This window comes from Marmota marmota, unplaced genomic scaffold (assembly GCF_001458135.2).
Source record: "Marmota marmota marmota unplaced genomic scaffold, marMar, whole genome shotgun sequence".
Lineage (NCBI taxonomy): Eukaryota > Metazoa > Chordata > Mammalia > Rodentia > Sciuridae > Marmota > Marmota marmota.
In genome coordinates, this window is record NW_026000057.1 from 1,571,505 (window position 1) to 1,589,540 (window position 18,036).

At 39.2% G+C, this 18,036-nt stretch overlaps 1 protein-coding gene across 2 annotated transcripts in view; it reads right to left on the reverse strand.

Annotated features, from left to right (window-relative positions):
* Inpp4b (inositol polyphosphate-4-phosphatase type II B) overlaps window positions 1–18,036 on the reverse strand; it is a 729,464-nt gene that overhangs the window by 315,796 nt on the left and 395,632 nt on the right. Inside the window, exons 7-8 of one of the 2 annotated variants that reach the window (XM_048813449.1) lie at window positions 4,303–4,421; window positions 2,046–2,162 (exon numbers count right to left, since the gene is read on the reverse strand). In XM_048813449.1, the coding sequence (XP_048669406.1) occupies window positions 2,046–2,162; window positions 4,303–4,421 (236 nt within the window). The remainder of the gene's footprint in view (window positions 1–2,045; window positions 2,163–4,302; window positions 4,422–18,036) is intronic. The other variant, XM_048813450.1, reaches the window with a different exon arrangement.

Below are 18,036 nucleotides of genomic sequence, written 5' to 3' on the forward strand. Positions count from 1 at the left end.
AGGGAATACAAACACCTTCAGTATTTAATACTTCGAGCAGGGATATTTCTAAATCCTTAACAAAACCAAGTGCTCAGGGCAATATCACCAGCTGTGTAGCATGGTGTATGCCTATAACTCTGGCCCTTTCACATTGTCTGTCCTGCCTATACCCTGGAGCTGCTGGAGGATTGCACTTAACCATGAGCATTGCAGAACATGAAATCTTGTCGTTTCTGCTTGCTTTCCCTTTCCTTCTGGTCATTCTCTGCTTATTCCTCCTCTGCACAGTTCTATCACCCTTTCTGAAGACCCAGAGCTCCCTCCTCCCCAACTTCGTGATTTTTCTCCCTTTCTCTCCCTTTCTCTCTTCTCTGATTGGAAGTTTCAAAACCGGCCATACGTGAGGGCTTTGGAGAACTTCTGTCACAACAGGTCCAGAGCCACACTCACAGTCAACCACTTTTCCACATTTATCTCACAAATTGAGAATAAAAGACAAAGCTCCCAAACAAATATTTTTCAGTTGTGGTTTTAACCCAAATTCTTGCCCTTTTTTCAAAGATGTCAGAAACAACAAATGTGGGACCACTTATGACCAAGTTAGTAAATACAGGAAAAGACATTGGTAGAGAGCCCCTTGTTTGATTTTTACTATTTAGGAGGCACCGTCAGGCAGCAGCCCAACAGCAATACCAACAGCAGCAGCAGCTGCAGCCCCAGTCTTCTATACAGCTTATGTGTATGAATTTATTTCACCCATATAACAGTTTCCCAAGGTGAGTATTATAAAAGAGGAAGCAGCAGCACTGGAAATTAACTCTCCCACAGTCACAAAGCTGTTAAGGGACACAAAACCACCCAGTGTCACTGTAGAACCTGCCCTCTTACAAACCCACCAGACCGCCATGCCTATTTCTATAGCATGTTCCTGTGGTGTGTTGAAATGAGACTCTGTTCTACCATTTTGAAGAAGTGATCTTTTCTGGGGCTAAGATGAGTTGAAATCCCTTCAGTATACATTACTAAATATCCCCAGCACTGGGCAGAAAGGAAGCTCCTTCTACCTGTGTCATACACCTACCAGTGAAGAATGGAAAGACGGGTAAAAGTTACCATGGATCAAACAGAAATGCCTCAGTATGGGCAGTGTTTAAAGCAAATTTCCCCTGCATGAGGCACTGTGCTCTTCTATAGGCCCGGCAGTATCCCTTAGCTTCCATCAAAGTCCCCACCTGCCATCAAAGCCTTTCCTGTCTCTTACTTCACTATTGACCACCATTGATGATTCCATAGTTTCCCTGCCCTGACAACACAAAAGTTCATTCTAAGGGGATAGATATAAAGGAAAGTACTTCTTCCTTCTTTTCAATATCTCCCCAAGAGCATTCTGTCCTGTCCAGGAGTTTTAAGAGTAGCCCCTAGGGATAGTGCCTTGGTACCCCGTTGTCTAACCAGGAGAGATGATTCAGTTGGAAAGAAATTCAAACCAGGCGGAAGTATCTGGGACAGAAGACCATTGGGTCGTTGCATGGCCTTGATGTAAAGAGGCCAATTAGAGTTTCTGCCTAGTGATTCCCAATACTTTTTAGCTTTGGTGCCAATAAAAATGTCAGGGAAAAGAGAAGAAGTTTATCTACAGTATTTAAAAGAATAATAAAGTTTAAAAGTAGGGTATGTTGTCAATCCATGCCTTTAGAATAATTACAATATCTTGAAAGTTTTTAAATATTATTAAATCTTTTCTATTTGCTTTCTGGCCACATTATCACCCACTTAGCTTTAAACAACATCAACAACAAAAACGCAAACCAAGAGATCAAGTCAGCTTCCCTAAAAAAGAGAAAAATCTGTTCTGAAAGCTTCTGCTCTGAAACCAATTGCCAATTTGGCAATAAACCAAGCGAATTTGACAAACACCCAGCAAACTATAAACATAAGACAAGCATGAATGCAGTACAAATACCCTCTCTGAAAAATGCCAATTGTATCCAAAGTCCAGTAGTTTGAAAAAGCATAACTAACTCCTTCTTTTACTAAAGAAAGAAAGAAGCACAAGTACTTACAGTGTCATGAGACTTGTCCTTGACATCATAGACTGTTAGTTTTATTTTGGTCTCTTCATATATGGGATACTCGGATGGGAATGTGACACCAGTCAAAAACAGTGGGTCTCTTGTCCCCTGAAACACACAAGCAGACAAGTTGTATCCAATAAGGCAGCAACTGCAGTCAGCAACACACGGTGACACATGAGAATGCAGAAAGTGTGTCTGAGGCTCTTTTTCTAGGAAATAGTTCTATTAGAAGACAGATCTGAATTGCCAAATGTTGCTCATAGGCAACAAGGAGACCCAGGGCCCCAGAGCACTGGTACAGCTGTTGATGGTAGATAGACTTGTATCACTGTCGGAGCTGCTAATCATGAGACATGAAAAACAATTTATTTCATTATATGCAGAATGTGCCAGCAGTCAGTCCATTTAAAATATATTTAATAGCTATAACCTATAATTTATGTGAATAATCCAAGATAGTGACTGATAAAACTAACATGAAGTTATTTTCTCAAAAACAGCCATTTGGTAATCTTATGATGTTCATTTTTTCCCTTGCTATGATTCAACTGAAAGCCATGCTCTGAGAGGATCTGCTTGTTTTTAAATGATCAGCTGTGGCCTTTTTTTTTTTCCCTAGACCAACTTAAAAACTTAATGAAAGAAAATTTAAATACGATAGATTGGGGACTATGAAATAACTAGCTCAGGAAGCAATATACAGAATATTTCAATGCCCCAAGATTTAATCTTAAGGAGCTGACATCCAACACTAAATTATGTATATATACACATAGACATACATATCTGAATATCATGGGAATATTTGCTTGGGGTCTATAAAGCAATTTTCTACAGAAATTTCTGAAAGCCCACACGATTCATTCATTTATCCATTCTTTTACTCAACAAATACTTTTTGCTTATTATGGTGTCAAACACTTAAGTGAATAAAACAGCCAAAAATAGCAATGTGTGTTCAAATATAAAATTTTGAAATTTGCAAACATAAATCATTTTTATGTTTAAAGTGGTATATTTTATGATATGTGTGTTTTATCACAGTAAAAAATGGGGCAAAGGGAATTTCATAAATAAATAAATTCTTTTAAGTTTTTGGTAATATTTTGAAAATTACTAATTTAGAATAATGATTGGAAAAAAATTGGATGTCAACAATTTTACAAGTTTAGCCAAGCTATCTTTAGATGAATAAGATTATTTTTGTTAATTAAATGCAACATGAACTATACATTACACTGGCACAGGAACCTAAGGTTTTCAAAGGGCAGACTCAGGGCTGCATGGATATCTGGGTCATTCCTATTATAGAAGTGACTGGTCTGAATCATTTATTCCGCCAACCGCATCAAAGCAGACGGGCAGCTCTGAGCCAGCCAGGTCTGGGGCAGGCTGCTTAAGTTCTTACAGAGAAATTCCTGGTTCTAAACAGACGCAGCTCACAAGTCTAAGAAAAACAAGCAAACCTGAAGGAGTTTAGAGTCTACTTTCCCCAGCTCCAGATGTGCCCAGAAGTACCTCTCTTCACCAAGGTCCTGAAATACGTGATCTGAACAAAATAATCAAAAGGGAAACACTTCCTCTTTTGAATCTGATCCAGCACAATAACGAGTTTCCTCTTGACACATTCTGAAGGCCATATTAGTAACAATAAATGTAAATAGGAAATCTCTCATCGGATGAGTAATATTTACACCTTCATCCTGGAAACGTTACAGTTTCACAAATCAATCACCTACCTTTCTTTGAAAAAAGCATTGGACTTTGAAAAATACACACACAGCAAAGAATCTAAAGTTTCCACAATCGGACTGAAGAATACAGGGGGAAAAAAAAAAGAGCAAAAACACTTACCTTGTTTAGAACTTCTATGGGTACTTTACAACTCTTCCCTAAAATAAATGTTCTTTCTCTTTCATTTAAAATCTCTCTCTATATTTCCCCCTCTCTCCATTCTAATGTCTATTTGGGGATTCAAAGGAGAAACTTTCCTATCTTCGGAAGAAAAATACAATCTTTCATTGAAAAAGGTTAAGTTTCCCGCTGTGTTTATTCTGGTGAGTTACCAGTGCAGGCTTACTAACCTCAGGTAGGCGTTCCTTAATGACAGAGGACAGTAACAGCATGGCTACAGACCCTGAGCTGTTTGCTCAAAAGGTGACAGGAGGCAGGTGGGAGGGTGAGGAGGGGAGAAAGGGAGAGAGAAAGAGAGAGACAGAGAAATGCAGGCACACAGCATGCTCACCTCCACAATTTCAGTGCTGGAGTATCTTATCAGACTCTGCTCCGCGGGGTGGATTACAGAGATCTGCACCACTGTGTTCAGTTTCCGATCACGGACAGGAGCCACGAGATCCTTGCATGCTGGCAATAGCAGAGGAAAGAGAAAAAAAAAAAGAAAAAAAAGGAAACTAACACTGTATCTCAGGGAAAACTTCTGTCCTGGCTGAAAGTAAACTTAGCTACGGGCTGAAGGAAACCTCCCGGGACTCAGGCTGGTTTTACAGAGGAAGTCCTTTGGAAGTACCTTACAGAAGTAGGAAGTCACGTGCTGCGGAGCCGAATTGAGAGTTCATTTCCACTGACCACATTTGCAACTCATGCAAGTCTTGACTGCTCTGAGATCCCAGCTCTAATGTGTGACTCTGCACATCCTGCTGGGACTTGGGTGACTTTAATTAGTCATTAAACCCTGGGCTTCAATTTAGACTCCTTGATGAAGTAAGCTGATTTCGGCCACGTCCAGAAAAACTAGGATGTCTCTTACTGACAGTGGTCCGGATAGTTCAGATGTTAGAATGCGCACTTGGTCCTTTCCTACCTATTTTCTAGAACTGCCCTCCTACATACAGTCAGAGGCACCAAACTAACCAAAACAGGAAGAGTGATTACCCTGCAGCAGCAGCAGCAGCAGCACTCAAGCAGAAAAGGAAGCAGAGGAGGGGTTAAAAAAAGCCCTCTGTCTGGAATTCCAAGCCAAGCCTGGGAGAGAGCAACTGGGATAAAGATGGGGTAATTCTTGCCCAGGGGCCACACAGCTAAGAACTTTCCCTTGAGACACCAGGCTCAGATTACAGACTCTTACCGCCATACCATATTTACTTGAATATTTTCTCCCTCTCACGTATCCTTCCCACCATGTGGGGAAGAAAACGTACATAAGAAATAGCCTTTACAGTAAATCCTATATCCACTCTCCTAACTACATTCTCCCTCCGGGTTTTGAAATAGTAACTTCATTCCTCACTGGATGTGATGTAAAGTGTGTGGCTAAGTGTGATGCAAAGTGCCTTCACCAGAGGTGGCTCAAGTTAGGATTAGCCTGGTGGCTCTGGGTCCTGGATTCACCTGGTGGGGCTGCAGGGTTCTGTACAGCTCCTGCCCCACTTCCCTGACCAAAGCATGAAGGTAGGGGAGGATGGGTGTATTCAAGCCAGGTCACAACACTGCTGCAGCAGGTAGGCCTTTATCCATGGGCACAAAGGTAATATAGCTGAGATGTGACACTTGAAAGCAAAGGAAATCATAGATGTAATTATCACCTTTCAATTGCTTACAGATCATCTCATTTATTGGAGCATAATGAGGTAGGAAAAAGCAGGAGTTCTGAAATAAAACAGGCCTGGTTTTCGTTGAGCTCTAATAGTTAAGCGATGCTGGAAAAATTACTTAACTTCTTAACTTCTTGCCAGAGTTTGGGATCCTCTTATTCCTATCTGGCTTTCTGTCATATGTTTTCCTTATTTAAACCACATGCCTCTAGCAGTATAGGAGAGCTTAGGAAAGCTCATGTGGAAAAAATAATAGCCAGAGTTTATTTAACCCTCACTATTTTTTAAAGCACTCTGCTCATTATGTCTTTGTTCCTCAAAATGGTGCTTTGGATTAGTATTGCAGTTTTGCATTTTAAGAACTAGAGCTTAGAATCATGAAGGGCTCACATCTACATGACTAGAATCCCCTAGCAGCTTGCTGACATCAAACCCTACCATCGCTACATTTTTCCCCAGGGGTATGGATTTGCACTCCTGCACCCTGGAACCTCCTTTGGAAGAAGTTTTGCCATGGTCTTTTACTGCTCAACCCAAGAGATCTACAGTTCTATAAATGACTGATACAAGGTTTCAATAATATCAGCATGTCAATGGAAGGAAAGAAAAAGCTAGATTTAGATTTTACTGTTCTTTGGTGGTTATTTTGATCATTTCCTTTTCTTGTCTTAAGAACCTGTTTAATTTTATCGCTCTTGGTTTTCTGTTCACAGTGAGCATCAATGTGTGCTCATTTGCCTTGCATCTATGTGTCTTCGGATTTTTAAAGCTGGGGTCACTGTGTTTCCAACACAAGAATGTTGCCCACTTTCTGGTTGTAGCTTCACCTCTACCTTGTGAGCTCATGACACCTTTGCTCAAAATAAGTCAATTCTTTCTGAGTTCTTATCGGGCTCGATTGTGGGCTGTGGTTATTTCCCAGAAGTGAGCAGCTGTTCTGCATTTCATCAGAGAAACTCAGCTTCACTCCCCACAAGGACAGAGAAAAATCTCAACTAAACTGAAATGTTCTGTGCCTGATCTGCAGACCTCCCAGTACCAAGCAGCATAAAACAATAGTGGTATGTTATATTTTGTACCCAAAAAAACCAGGCACAGAAAACAATAGTTATCTTTTGGGCTGCACTTATCTCTTTTCTTCCTAACAGCCCACGGTACTGACAGTTCCTTAGGGCTGAGGTGGCAAAATGTCAAGCAAGGCCCTGAGATCAGACAGCACTCCTGAGATACAGCCCTAGGTTCCCTGCTTCCTAGTTCTGTGGGCTGTGTAAGTCACAAACCCTCAGATACATAATGCCTCTGTCCGCCTACCACTCAGGGTAGAAGCAAGGAAGAAATTAGGTCTGTTATAAACAGACTTTTCTATGCACAAGTAATGTTTACTAATGTCATTATACTAATACTTACCAACATTTGCTGTGTTGTTATTATGTAAAATAGTTTTTATTGGCTCAGTCATATTCAGTTCCTTACCATATCCAATATTTCTTTATAAATGCATTTCCTAAAGTGAAACCCAGAAACATCATGGATCTCAAACTGTATTGAAACTGTACCCCTGGAGGGGTGATAAATGTTGAATGAGTGGATTGCTTCAAGGAGATATTACTCATTGGAACAGTATAAAAATCTAATCTTCTTGGTAATTATTTAGTAGCTAATAGAGAATCTTGAAAAAAAAATCTGTTTTCAAAAATTTTTTAAAAAAAGTTATATCAAACTTCCAGCCACTGTTACCACTGTCCATTACCCAAATACAACTCTACCCAAGAGAGCCCTACATAAATGTCTTTCTTCAACTTAAAAAGACTAAAAGAAGGCCAAGTTTTGGGACTTTGCTTCTGTTTTGTTTATTTAAGAACCCTAAAACAAATGCTAGTCAGCAATAATACATTCATCAATAGATTTTTTAAAATTTTTATTTTGACCTTTTTACTGACTTTAGTTTAGATCGAGCTATTTAAAAGTATATCACCGAACCCAGACGAATTGAAATACATATGATGTTGACAGGCTGGAATTCAAATGTGTTTTTGTCCACTAATTGACTTTTTTTTCTTTGGTACCAGGGATTGAGCTCAGGGTACTTGGCCACTGAGCCACATCCCCAGCCCTTCTGTCTATTTTATTGAGACAGGGAGGGTCTTGCTGAATTGCTTAGGGCCTTGCTAAATTGCTAAGGCTGGCTTTCAGCCTCACAAGCTACTGGGATTAGAGGCATGTGCCACTGCACCCTCTGATGATTTGAAATTTTTCTTGAGAAAAATAATAAAAGCTCTGAGTGAACACGTTGCCTATTAACTCTTGTCATTGTAACTAGCAATGTGAGGAGTTCGCTTTCCTTTGCCAATCATGGCGAGTGAGCAGCCTCTCAGGCTCAGATTTGTCCAGGAGCCAGGCGGATCTTCAATGGAAGCGAATTCTTGGTGGAAGTATAATGGTTAAAATAAATGGAGCCTCCCTCTCGGGAGAGAGCTCCCACGGGGCTCCTCTCTGAATTCATTGCTGGATGAATGAAGGCCCACTGCGGCCTGATTCTAGAATTTGTCCAAAGCTTGAAATCCCTATCACTATTGGGCTAACACTAGAATAACCACAGGGCCTAAATTTTGCTAAATTTTGCCTCAGGGCCACAAGTTGCTAACCTCTGGTTAAGAAGCTTGCATTCAGGAAGGGGTCTTATCTCCTAGTAAGCTCTAATATTTGAGGTTCCAGAATTGAAAAACTGGAGTCTCCAGGGTACTTGTTGAGTCAAAGAGCCCTTCTGCTTCAAAATGCCCTGTTGCTGTTTTTTAAATAAAGTATTGAGTTTCATTCCACTTGGCAATCATTTCTAAATCGTGTCAAGTCTACCGATTTCATAGAGGCTCTCCATCATCCTAGCCAACTTTGGCTGGAAGCCTAAAAATGTCTCCTGCCTCACGTCAGAAAGCTCTGCCCCAGCACTGATCAGTGTGAAATGGAGCCGAGCAGCACCTCTGGGTGCTGTTGAATTCAGAGGCACTTCCCAGGTCAGGGAGTTCTGAACCCTGCAATGGATGTGGCGGGTAAGCATGATAGGGCCACAGGCCTTCAGAAGGAATGGTGGCCGGAGCCTGAGGAGCTTGGGTTCATGGTCAGCCCAAACAACTGTCCTAGATCCTAAGAACTTCTTTGGGTCATTCTTCTGGCTTTGCTGTCATTCAACTCTGTTCCAGTCATCTAGCATTAGTGACATCTAGAAAAGTTCTTCTTTCCATCCAGAATAAAGTAGATGGGGAGTGTGTTTGCGTGTCTGTGTGGGGGTGTGGGGGGCAGTTTGTCAAGAATTTCCAGATCTCTACGATTCTATAGTCAAAATTAGCCAAAGGAAATTTAGGCTTAGAGCAGACACCACACAGTATAGCATATGGAGGGTAAAGTAATGTTTTTGACATAAGATAAAACTGTATTTGATATGAATCATACTTAAGGAGCTAGATGACTTGGTCAAATTATTCAACCTCTTTGAGCCTCTGTTTTCTTATCTGTAAAATGGGGCCTCTATCTTCTCCACAAAATGGAGAACAGAACAGACGGTATACATTTGTTATAAAGACTATATAAGATTACATGTAGAATGCTAATCATATAAGAAGGCTTTTACATTATTATTATTGACATTAATAAGATTCATTAGCAGAAAATGGTCTTATCTATCTCACATTTTTATTCAAAATGCTAATTAAATGCTCAAGATAATTTGTTTACTTCTGAGTTTATGTAAGATACCAATAAAAGTGTTTATTAATATATACCTGTGACTTTTTTTTTTTTGGTACTTTCTTATTTCAATATACTTTTTTTTTTTTTTTTGGTACTGGTGATTGAATCAGGGGCACTCTCAACCACTGATCCACATCTCCAGCCCTTTTTTGTATTTTATTTAGAGACATTTTGAAACCCTTTATTGGGTTGTATGTTAATTTGAAAAGACAAGCATATTAATGCATCTCACCTGTAAAAGCAGGTGAGTAATCTTAATGCTTTTTAATTTTTACCTCTGGGCACTTCCAGATGAGAAGTCCGAAGCAAAAGCTTTATTTCCTGTCTCCAGGCAGGTAACATAAAAGGGCTGGGAATCACTGGAAGGCTGGTGTTCCTTTAGTTAGAGGATGTTGGCCTTCGGGGTCTGGGTGGAGTGGGGTGGAGGGATGTTATCTCAAACACTGAGCCATGGCAGGGTGATGGACTTGCTCCTTGCTCTGCAGGTTCCCTTCATCAGGAAGGAAGACAACAGATGCTAATGAAGCTTCCTAATCTTGCAGTTAAAAATCAACAGGTAGAATCCTTTGTAGCCAGGTAGAAGCTACACTAGGAGGAGATTTTTGTCTCTGAAGGAAGAACACTCCTTGTCCCCTCTACAGACTCTTTGTGGGAAAAATGAAGAGTAATCCCTACCTGTTAAGGGCAAAAAAGGCCAGAGTAAGGAGGGCAGGGAACTTTCTAGAATAGAAATGTACACCCTGCACCCCCAGAGCTTTAGAGAAATAACCATTTGGCTTCTGGCCTCCCTCAATAACCATTCTTATCTTGCCACCTCTGCTAGGAAAATCAGCCACTTCCCTGAAAATGCAGGAAGGACTTTCCACAGCCCACAGTAGTTGTTTTTTTTTTTTTTTTTTAAATTCACTTCTCAAATTCTTAATGTTCGGTCAAGTTTCCTAAAAATGTCACATATATATTCTTTCTCCTTGCACTACAGAACATTAGATTCTACTAATCAACTGATAAGCCAATTTAGGTTATGTTTCCAGCCCAATAAATTACTGGACTCCATTATATGGTTTCACAGTTACCATTCTATACCAGTGATTACATTTAGATTAAATCAATTTACATCATACATTAAAAGATATATGGAACACTTAAGAGTCTAATAGCCCCTTCTCCCTAATTACTTTGCTGGTATAATATGCTTTCCTGTTTTCAGTTTCCACTGACTTTCTGTTTTTTATTCTTCCTTCCCCTGAGGAATTTTAAGACAGCAATTTTCTGAAGCCTAGGATCTCTACAGTTCAGATCCCCTGAGTAGATTGAGAAGTTCTGCCTAGTTCCCAGTGAACTGTATTCCAGGATAATTCAACTGTGCCCAGTAAAATGGTATAAAATTTCTCCCACCTTTACGTTAACACACAACGGGAATTACACAAGTAGAGGGGAACACTTTGGTCACTTTTGATTATTTGCTTCAGGTTACTTCCCAGAAGAATGTGGCTTTAAATCATGCTGGGCTGATTTGTGGTCATTAATTCTTTTTCCATGTTCATTCTGTATTCTCTATGATTTTCAAAAGTATTTAATGCATTGAGTGTAGCTTCTCTGCTTGCCCTCTCTGTTCCTTTTAGCATATTTTCAATTGGGCAAGGCTGCTTTCTGTAATTTTCTTTTTTGGTATTAATCCTTTGTGTTCTTTTCTTCTCTATCTCAAATTTCCTAACATGTTGCTCTCATTACTCTGAAAAACAGATCATGGAAGTCACTGTTCCTATATTCATAAGACCCAACACCCTAGGGGTCAGGAACATTGCTCTTAACAAACCAAAGCTTCTCCTGAGTTAACTAGTCAATTCAAGTCTTAATAGAAACATAACAAAAATGTGTTATCTTTCTCTTAACTGTTGTTGTTTAATTGCCACATACTAAAGAGCATTCAAAACATGCATAGCCACCAATATAAGTAATATTTGTTGAAAAATCAAACATCCAAATTAATATTAAAAAAGATAAAAATTTTAAATTTTTCTTTTCTATTTTTTTTGTTTATTTTGTCTTTTTTGGCACTGAGTTCAAAAAAATTAATGTCCCTAATCCAAAACCAGGGCCTTTTATTAAAATAAGCACAATACTCCTATAACTTTTAACAACAGTATTAATTCTAGGTTTCAAGAAGATCAGGGGAAAACACAGAAATGTTTAATGTTTAGGGTTGAAAACAAAAATCAATCCAAGGAATCAAGACACACATGTGTGCACGTGCAAGCGCATGCACACACACATACACACACACACAAATGAATGAATAAATGAAAAAATGAATAAACAAAGCTATTCTAATGCAAGAATCCCTTAGGTATATTAAAATAATGCTAGACACTTTTGCTTCTGCATTACAACTAAAAATTCTGATATCATATATAATTTAGGGTTATTCTCATTTAAAATAATACATGAAATGTACAAAGAAAGCAGGGCTGGGGGCAGAAGGCATGCTTTACTGAGCCCTTACTATGTGTTGGCAGCACTTGCTCAGACCCTTGGCTTCTGTGGCTCATATCCATCCAGGTCAATGATGTACCCTTTGCTGCCTCATCAGCTCTATGTGCATGTTTTTAGTCAATCTTCACAGATGACAGCATTTAGCACATGGATAAAGACTATCTTCATTTTACCAATAACTCAGTAATTTGGAGTCTGAGTTCCTATTTTTTCAATAATATCAATCTGCCCAGTCGAATCCTCTGCCTTTACAGTAGTGATTTGGCTTTGTAAGGAGAATTTTAAGACTCTCAACACTCAGATAATAGAATTAAAATAAAATTGAGAAGCTGAGGCTAATACCATAGAGGGGAAACAGAAGAAGATGGAGCTCCTGAGGAAAACGGGCAATAATTTACAAGAGGGAACTTAAGAGATTTTGTTACAGAAATATTGCTTTGAAATTGTTGCTACACTGAGATTTGAGCACCATGGCTCCTAAATTTTCTGACAACTGATTCACTGATAAATTAAACTTATTTCCTTGATATAAAAAGCTAGATTGCTTGGAAACAGAATCTGAAAGAAAACTGTTACTTTTTCCCATGGCAGAAGAGTATAAAAATATATCACCATATTTTATGTGTGTCTTTATGTGTGTTAAATAGAAACATGCCAGTCTTTATATTTTTTTTTAAAAAAATGAGGAGTCTGAGAAGATGAAATTCACTCCTTTATTGCGAATACTATTGATGTTCAAATAAACTTCACGCTCAGTACCAGTTCTCAATCTAAATATCTAAGAATCTCAATCTAAGAATCTGGGGGGAAAGAAAAAAAAACCTCGCGACCTCTGGCTGGAACCATGGTGCTCAGGGGAAACACTCTTGGATTGTGCTGGGGAGCAGTGAAGACCCAGCTGTACAGCAGACAGCTGATTTGCATTTGAAAAGAACAAATTTTGTTCAAATCACTGTTGTCAGTAACAGAAGACTTCCATTCTTGAGCTTTTCCCCTGCTCCCTCAGCTTCTGTGTTTTCAATCCTTAGACAATCCTATTTTGTCTTGTTTTCATGAATATTACCTAGGTGGCTACGATTCCATCCTCAAGCAACTGAATTAAAAACAACTCTGTGCCCATGTCTCTTCCAATTTTGATATCCCACGCTACACGCCGTAAACTCCAAACTGGCCTGACATCGCCTAACGTTGCACACAGACTTGGCTCCTTTTAGAGTGCAGGCTCCAAATTCACACTTCACGTTGGAAACAGCAAATGCTTGCAGTGTGCTGCTGTTCTTTTCAGCAAGAACATATGTGCTGCTTCAGAAAGGAGGAAAATGTTATTCCAAGAAGGAAAGCAGGTCCCCCTGAATACTAAAAGAAAAAAATGTGAGTCCGTAATGGAAATCTGTAGTGTAACTACTAGGATTGAAGAAGTAAAAAAGAAACACAGGGAATGCTCTTGCTTAAGCCCTTTACTCTCCCTTCTCCAGGGGCCAAGATGGCAACTCTGATATGAAAGCCAAAAGGATCTCCATTTGGGATAAGCACACAGCTCAGTATTGGACCCAGTAGTGCAAGTAGTTAAGGGAAAGGATTCTTCCCTGATTTACCTGCAGACCAAAAGTTGAGAGGATCATAGTGTGGCTGGTGGAAAGAGACAGGTACAGGAAGGGTGGCAGGGACAGTCACGGTCCTCAGTCAGCAAAGATGTGCTCAAGTTGGTGGATTTCAACTGAGGACATGTGATGACATCTTGGAGGCATTTGTGAATCTGATGAAGAATAAAGGCATCAGGGACCTCTGAGGTTACATTGAAGGGTCCGTGGTCTCCAGAGGGAATCTGAGGTACCCTTGTTTAGGCAGTTTGCAGCAAGTAATTTGGGGAGCAGTTTCTCAATTCAGGTGTCTTCCCACATTATACACCAACTCATGGGTCTGGGCTTCAATAAATCCTGAACAAGGCAGTTTTGAGACATACTTTCTTAAAATAAATGTTTTAAAAGGACTGCATTGTATATATTGTATTTAGGGCTTGATTATATGGGGCAGCACTCAAAAGATGAAATAATTGATTCAGTGGTTTTTTCCCCCTATAAATGCATTGGACTTAGTATGCATGAAATTAAAAGTTTTTATGAAATTGTTATCATTCTAATGTCAAATATTTTACCGGTAAAATTAAAATACAAAAGCAAAGATATGCAAAGAAAGAGACATTCAAGAAATCAGGGGGAGAGGGAGAAATGGGAAAAATAGATGGTTCTCAGAGAATAATTGGCATCTTGTCTCCGTATCAATCATTCATTGGGGAAGAACAAGTTTTGAAGAGCTTGATTAACTCCCCATTTCAATGGAGTCTTCAATCATACATATAGACAAAAGATAATCTCAGTACTTGGGTTGAACAAGGGGTCTCTGAGGGTAGCCAGTCCCCTGTCATGAGATGTTGACTGATAAGAAATAAAACAAACCATACAGATAAAGTAAAGCTAGTGATCCAGAAATAAGAAACAAAAGAGGAGCAAGAGCCTGGGAGAAAACCAACTGGGGCTACACTGAGGGCAGAAATTATTTGGAGTAAAACTCACTACTACTTCAATAGTTCAAAAAGCAGTCAAGATCAGACAATTTAAAAGTGTTCCAAGAGAACTAGAGTTTGAAGGAAACAAAGCACATTTCTCAAAGATTTGAGATTCCCCAAGGAGAACAGCTCAAACTTAGAGCTTGGCAGAGCAGCTAAATGAATGCAGAATCCTTCAGAGCCCAGATATGCAGAAGCTGCAGAACAAAGAAGTCCTAAACACTACCCAAGAATTCAACTCAACACCCCAAAATCAAATAACCCAATTGATAAATAGGCAAACGAACTGAACTTGCATTTCACAGAAAAAGAAATGGAATGGTCAACAAATATATGAAAAAACATTCAACATTTCTAGCAATTAGAGAACTACAAATTAAAACTACATTGAGATTCCATCTCACTCCAGTCAGAATAGCAATTATCAAGAATACAAGTAACAATAAATGTCGGTGAGGATGTGGGGGAAAAGGTACGTTCATACATTACTGATGGGACTGCAAATCGGTAAAACCACTCTAGAAAGCAGTATGGAGATTCCTCAGAAAACCTGGAATGGAACCACTATTTGAACCAGTTATCCCACTCTTTAGTATATCCCCAAAGGACTTAAAGTCAGCATACTACAATGATGCAGTCATATCAATGTTTATAGTAGCACAATTCACAATAGCTAAGCTATGGAACTAACCTAGGTGCCCTTCAACAGATGAATGGATTAAGACAATGTGGTACATATACACAATGGAAATTGCTCAGCCATATAGAAGAATGAAATTATGGCATTTTCAGGTAAATGGATGGAACTAAAGACTATCATACTAAGTGAAATAAGCCAATCCCCAAAAGCCAAAGGTTAAATGCTCTCTCTGATATGTGGATGCTGACCCTCAATAAGGTGGGGCTGGAAGGAAGAGTAAATACTCATTGGATTTACAAAGGGAAACAAAGGGAAGGGAGAGGGGATGGGAATAATGAAGACAGAATGAATCAGGCATAACTTTCCTAGCCTTGTATTTGAATATAAGGGAAGGGTTATCATGAACAACCACAAGAACAGCATCCTAATTAGAATAAACTAAACTTGATGTTTGTATAATATGTCAAAATATTCCACTGTTTATGTATATCTAAAAGAAGAAATAAATTTTAAAAATACACACACACAAAGGATGATTTTTCCTGGCTTCTCCAGGACTCCTGAAAGACAACATAAGATTAGGAGACACCTTCTGTTTGAAGGTTCCCTTGACAATTTTTGCTCCCTTTGTGTTATAAATAGCCCAAATTCCAAGGTCATAAATTCCAGCCCTGACTCTGTGACTTCTGATTTCTTATGAAGTCTCAGAATCCTCATCTGAAAACAGGAATGATAATTATTCTTACTCTTACCAAATGCTTATGAAGATCCAATTAAATCAAATACATGGGCAAAAGAGATTTCAGAAATTCTTAATAATATATTAATAATGTATTTCTTACTTGGAAATATTTAGCTCAAACACTCTGTGGAAGAGGAACTATCTGGAACTTACAGGTAAGGAATCAGAGTGTCAGAGAGGATCAAGGAATAGCACAACCACGAATGAAAGCAACAGCATTCAAGCCATCATGGCTAAACCAAGCACCATTCTTAGTGCTTTAGGTGAATTGTCTCATTTAATCTGTGAAACAGCACAGTAAAGGAGAATTCTTCAGGAATGCACAGGTAGCCAGTGGCAGAATGGGGACAGAAGGCTCTCAGGCCAGCACCCAGCTCATGACCTCAAACTCTGCTTCTCTGTCAGCTTAGGACTTCCGATTGTTCCATTGCTATTATTCTAGATGTCTATTATTCTTGTTTCTATTTGTATATACACCTCAACAAGAGGATTCAATACTTCTGGAGACTGCCATAATATAGGGATTCCAAAATTCTTACTTTGTGAAGAATTTTATGTATCAAATTTGACAGTTAATTCTGTATTTCACTGCCAGATCTTGTGTGAAGAACTAATGTGTTCCCTTCAGCCCGGGAACACAGTCTCCTTGTCAGTTCCTTCTAGAAGAATGCCAAGGCCAATAAGACTTTATCCCTCCTAAATAGAATTTGTAAACAAAGAAATATCAATAATTAAATAATTGAATTCATTAGGGATTTAATTTTTTTTTTTTTACAAATAATGTGTCAGCAATAATTACAAAATATATCAATTGATTTTTACCAAGAAGTGTGTGAAATCGAAGCAATGGAATTTATGCATGCATTCAGTCCATGGGTATTTACTGAATGTCTAAAATGTGTCCTGTATGATTCTAGGCAGTTGAAAAAAATAAAAAATCAAGTTCTCCCTAGTCTGCCAGAAGAAGATTAATAAACTGTGCTGAGAATTTTAAGCAGGGTGATAAAATCAAGAGAGTTGGAAGATGATGGATCAGGAAAATAAGCTTCTCTGAGGATGTGTCATTTGAGCTGTGATCTAGACCATGCCAAGGAGCTAAATGAGGAGAAGCAACAAATATTTGAGAAGTGGAAAGAAAACCAATGCAGTTAATGCTGAGTGAGTAGATTTAGTAGAAGAAGCAAGGTAAGAAGGGCTCCCCGATCCTTAAGACCCAGGTCCAAGACAGTAAGAGTTGTGTGTATTCCTGGAAGATTTTAATTAGGGGAGTAAAGCAATTCCATTTACATTTATGAACAACTAACTGCTCTTGTTGTTCTGTCAGGAGGGCAAAAGAACCCAAACAGACCCTCAAGGATTCTCCAGGCTGGTCCAGACCAGAGCTCTGTGTAGCTTGGAACTGAAGGACAGTGATAGTGCTGGAGGGTGGTGGGTGGTCAAATTCAGAAAATGACCACCATGTTTTCAACACAGACCATACAGAACTTGATTGTAGATTTGATGCAAAGTTAAGAGAACAAGAACAACTGAGATGGAGTTGTAGTTTGGGTTTTAATAACAGAGAAGGAGGTATATTTTGCAGACGTGTGTATCATGGGGAATAAAACATTTGAGGGGATAGGCATGAGAGCTGACAACTCAAGTTTTAACCAACTTAAAGTTTAAAATACCTCCTAGACAAGCAAGTGGAGTTATCTAGTGTCAGTAAAGTCCCATTAGCATTACTTTAAAGCCTTGGGTCTCAAAATTGCTTGAGTCAGAGGGTGTTGATGTTTTCACTGAGAGAAAACTGATGTCCTGAATTTGAATACATTTGACTCAGGAATACACCTTCATTGTTCAAAATGACTTCTGCTACCTTACCAGAGCCATCTGTTTGTCCTTGGCAATGTGGAGATATTGGAGGGGAAAGGGAAAGAAAGAATGCTGGAAAAGCCTTGGCTTCTCCCAACAGGTGATCAGCTTAACTTCTCTGAGACTGAGTTTCCTCCTTTGGAAAATGGGAATACTATCCTCTTTGTCAGCTTAAAAAAATCAAAACTCCAATAAGAAGCATGAGGGGAACACTATTTAGTTCAATGGAAATGCAAAGAGACTTTTAAAAACTATTGCCTTGTGTCCTGCAAGGTCTCTTCTCTTCCCCATGGTCTGGTTCCCAGGTGGCCTAGGACACATGTGCAACCATTTGCTCCACAAGAAGGTGGACTGACATGTTTTAACCACATAGACAAGAGTATCAGGGG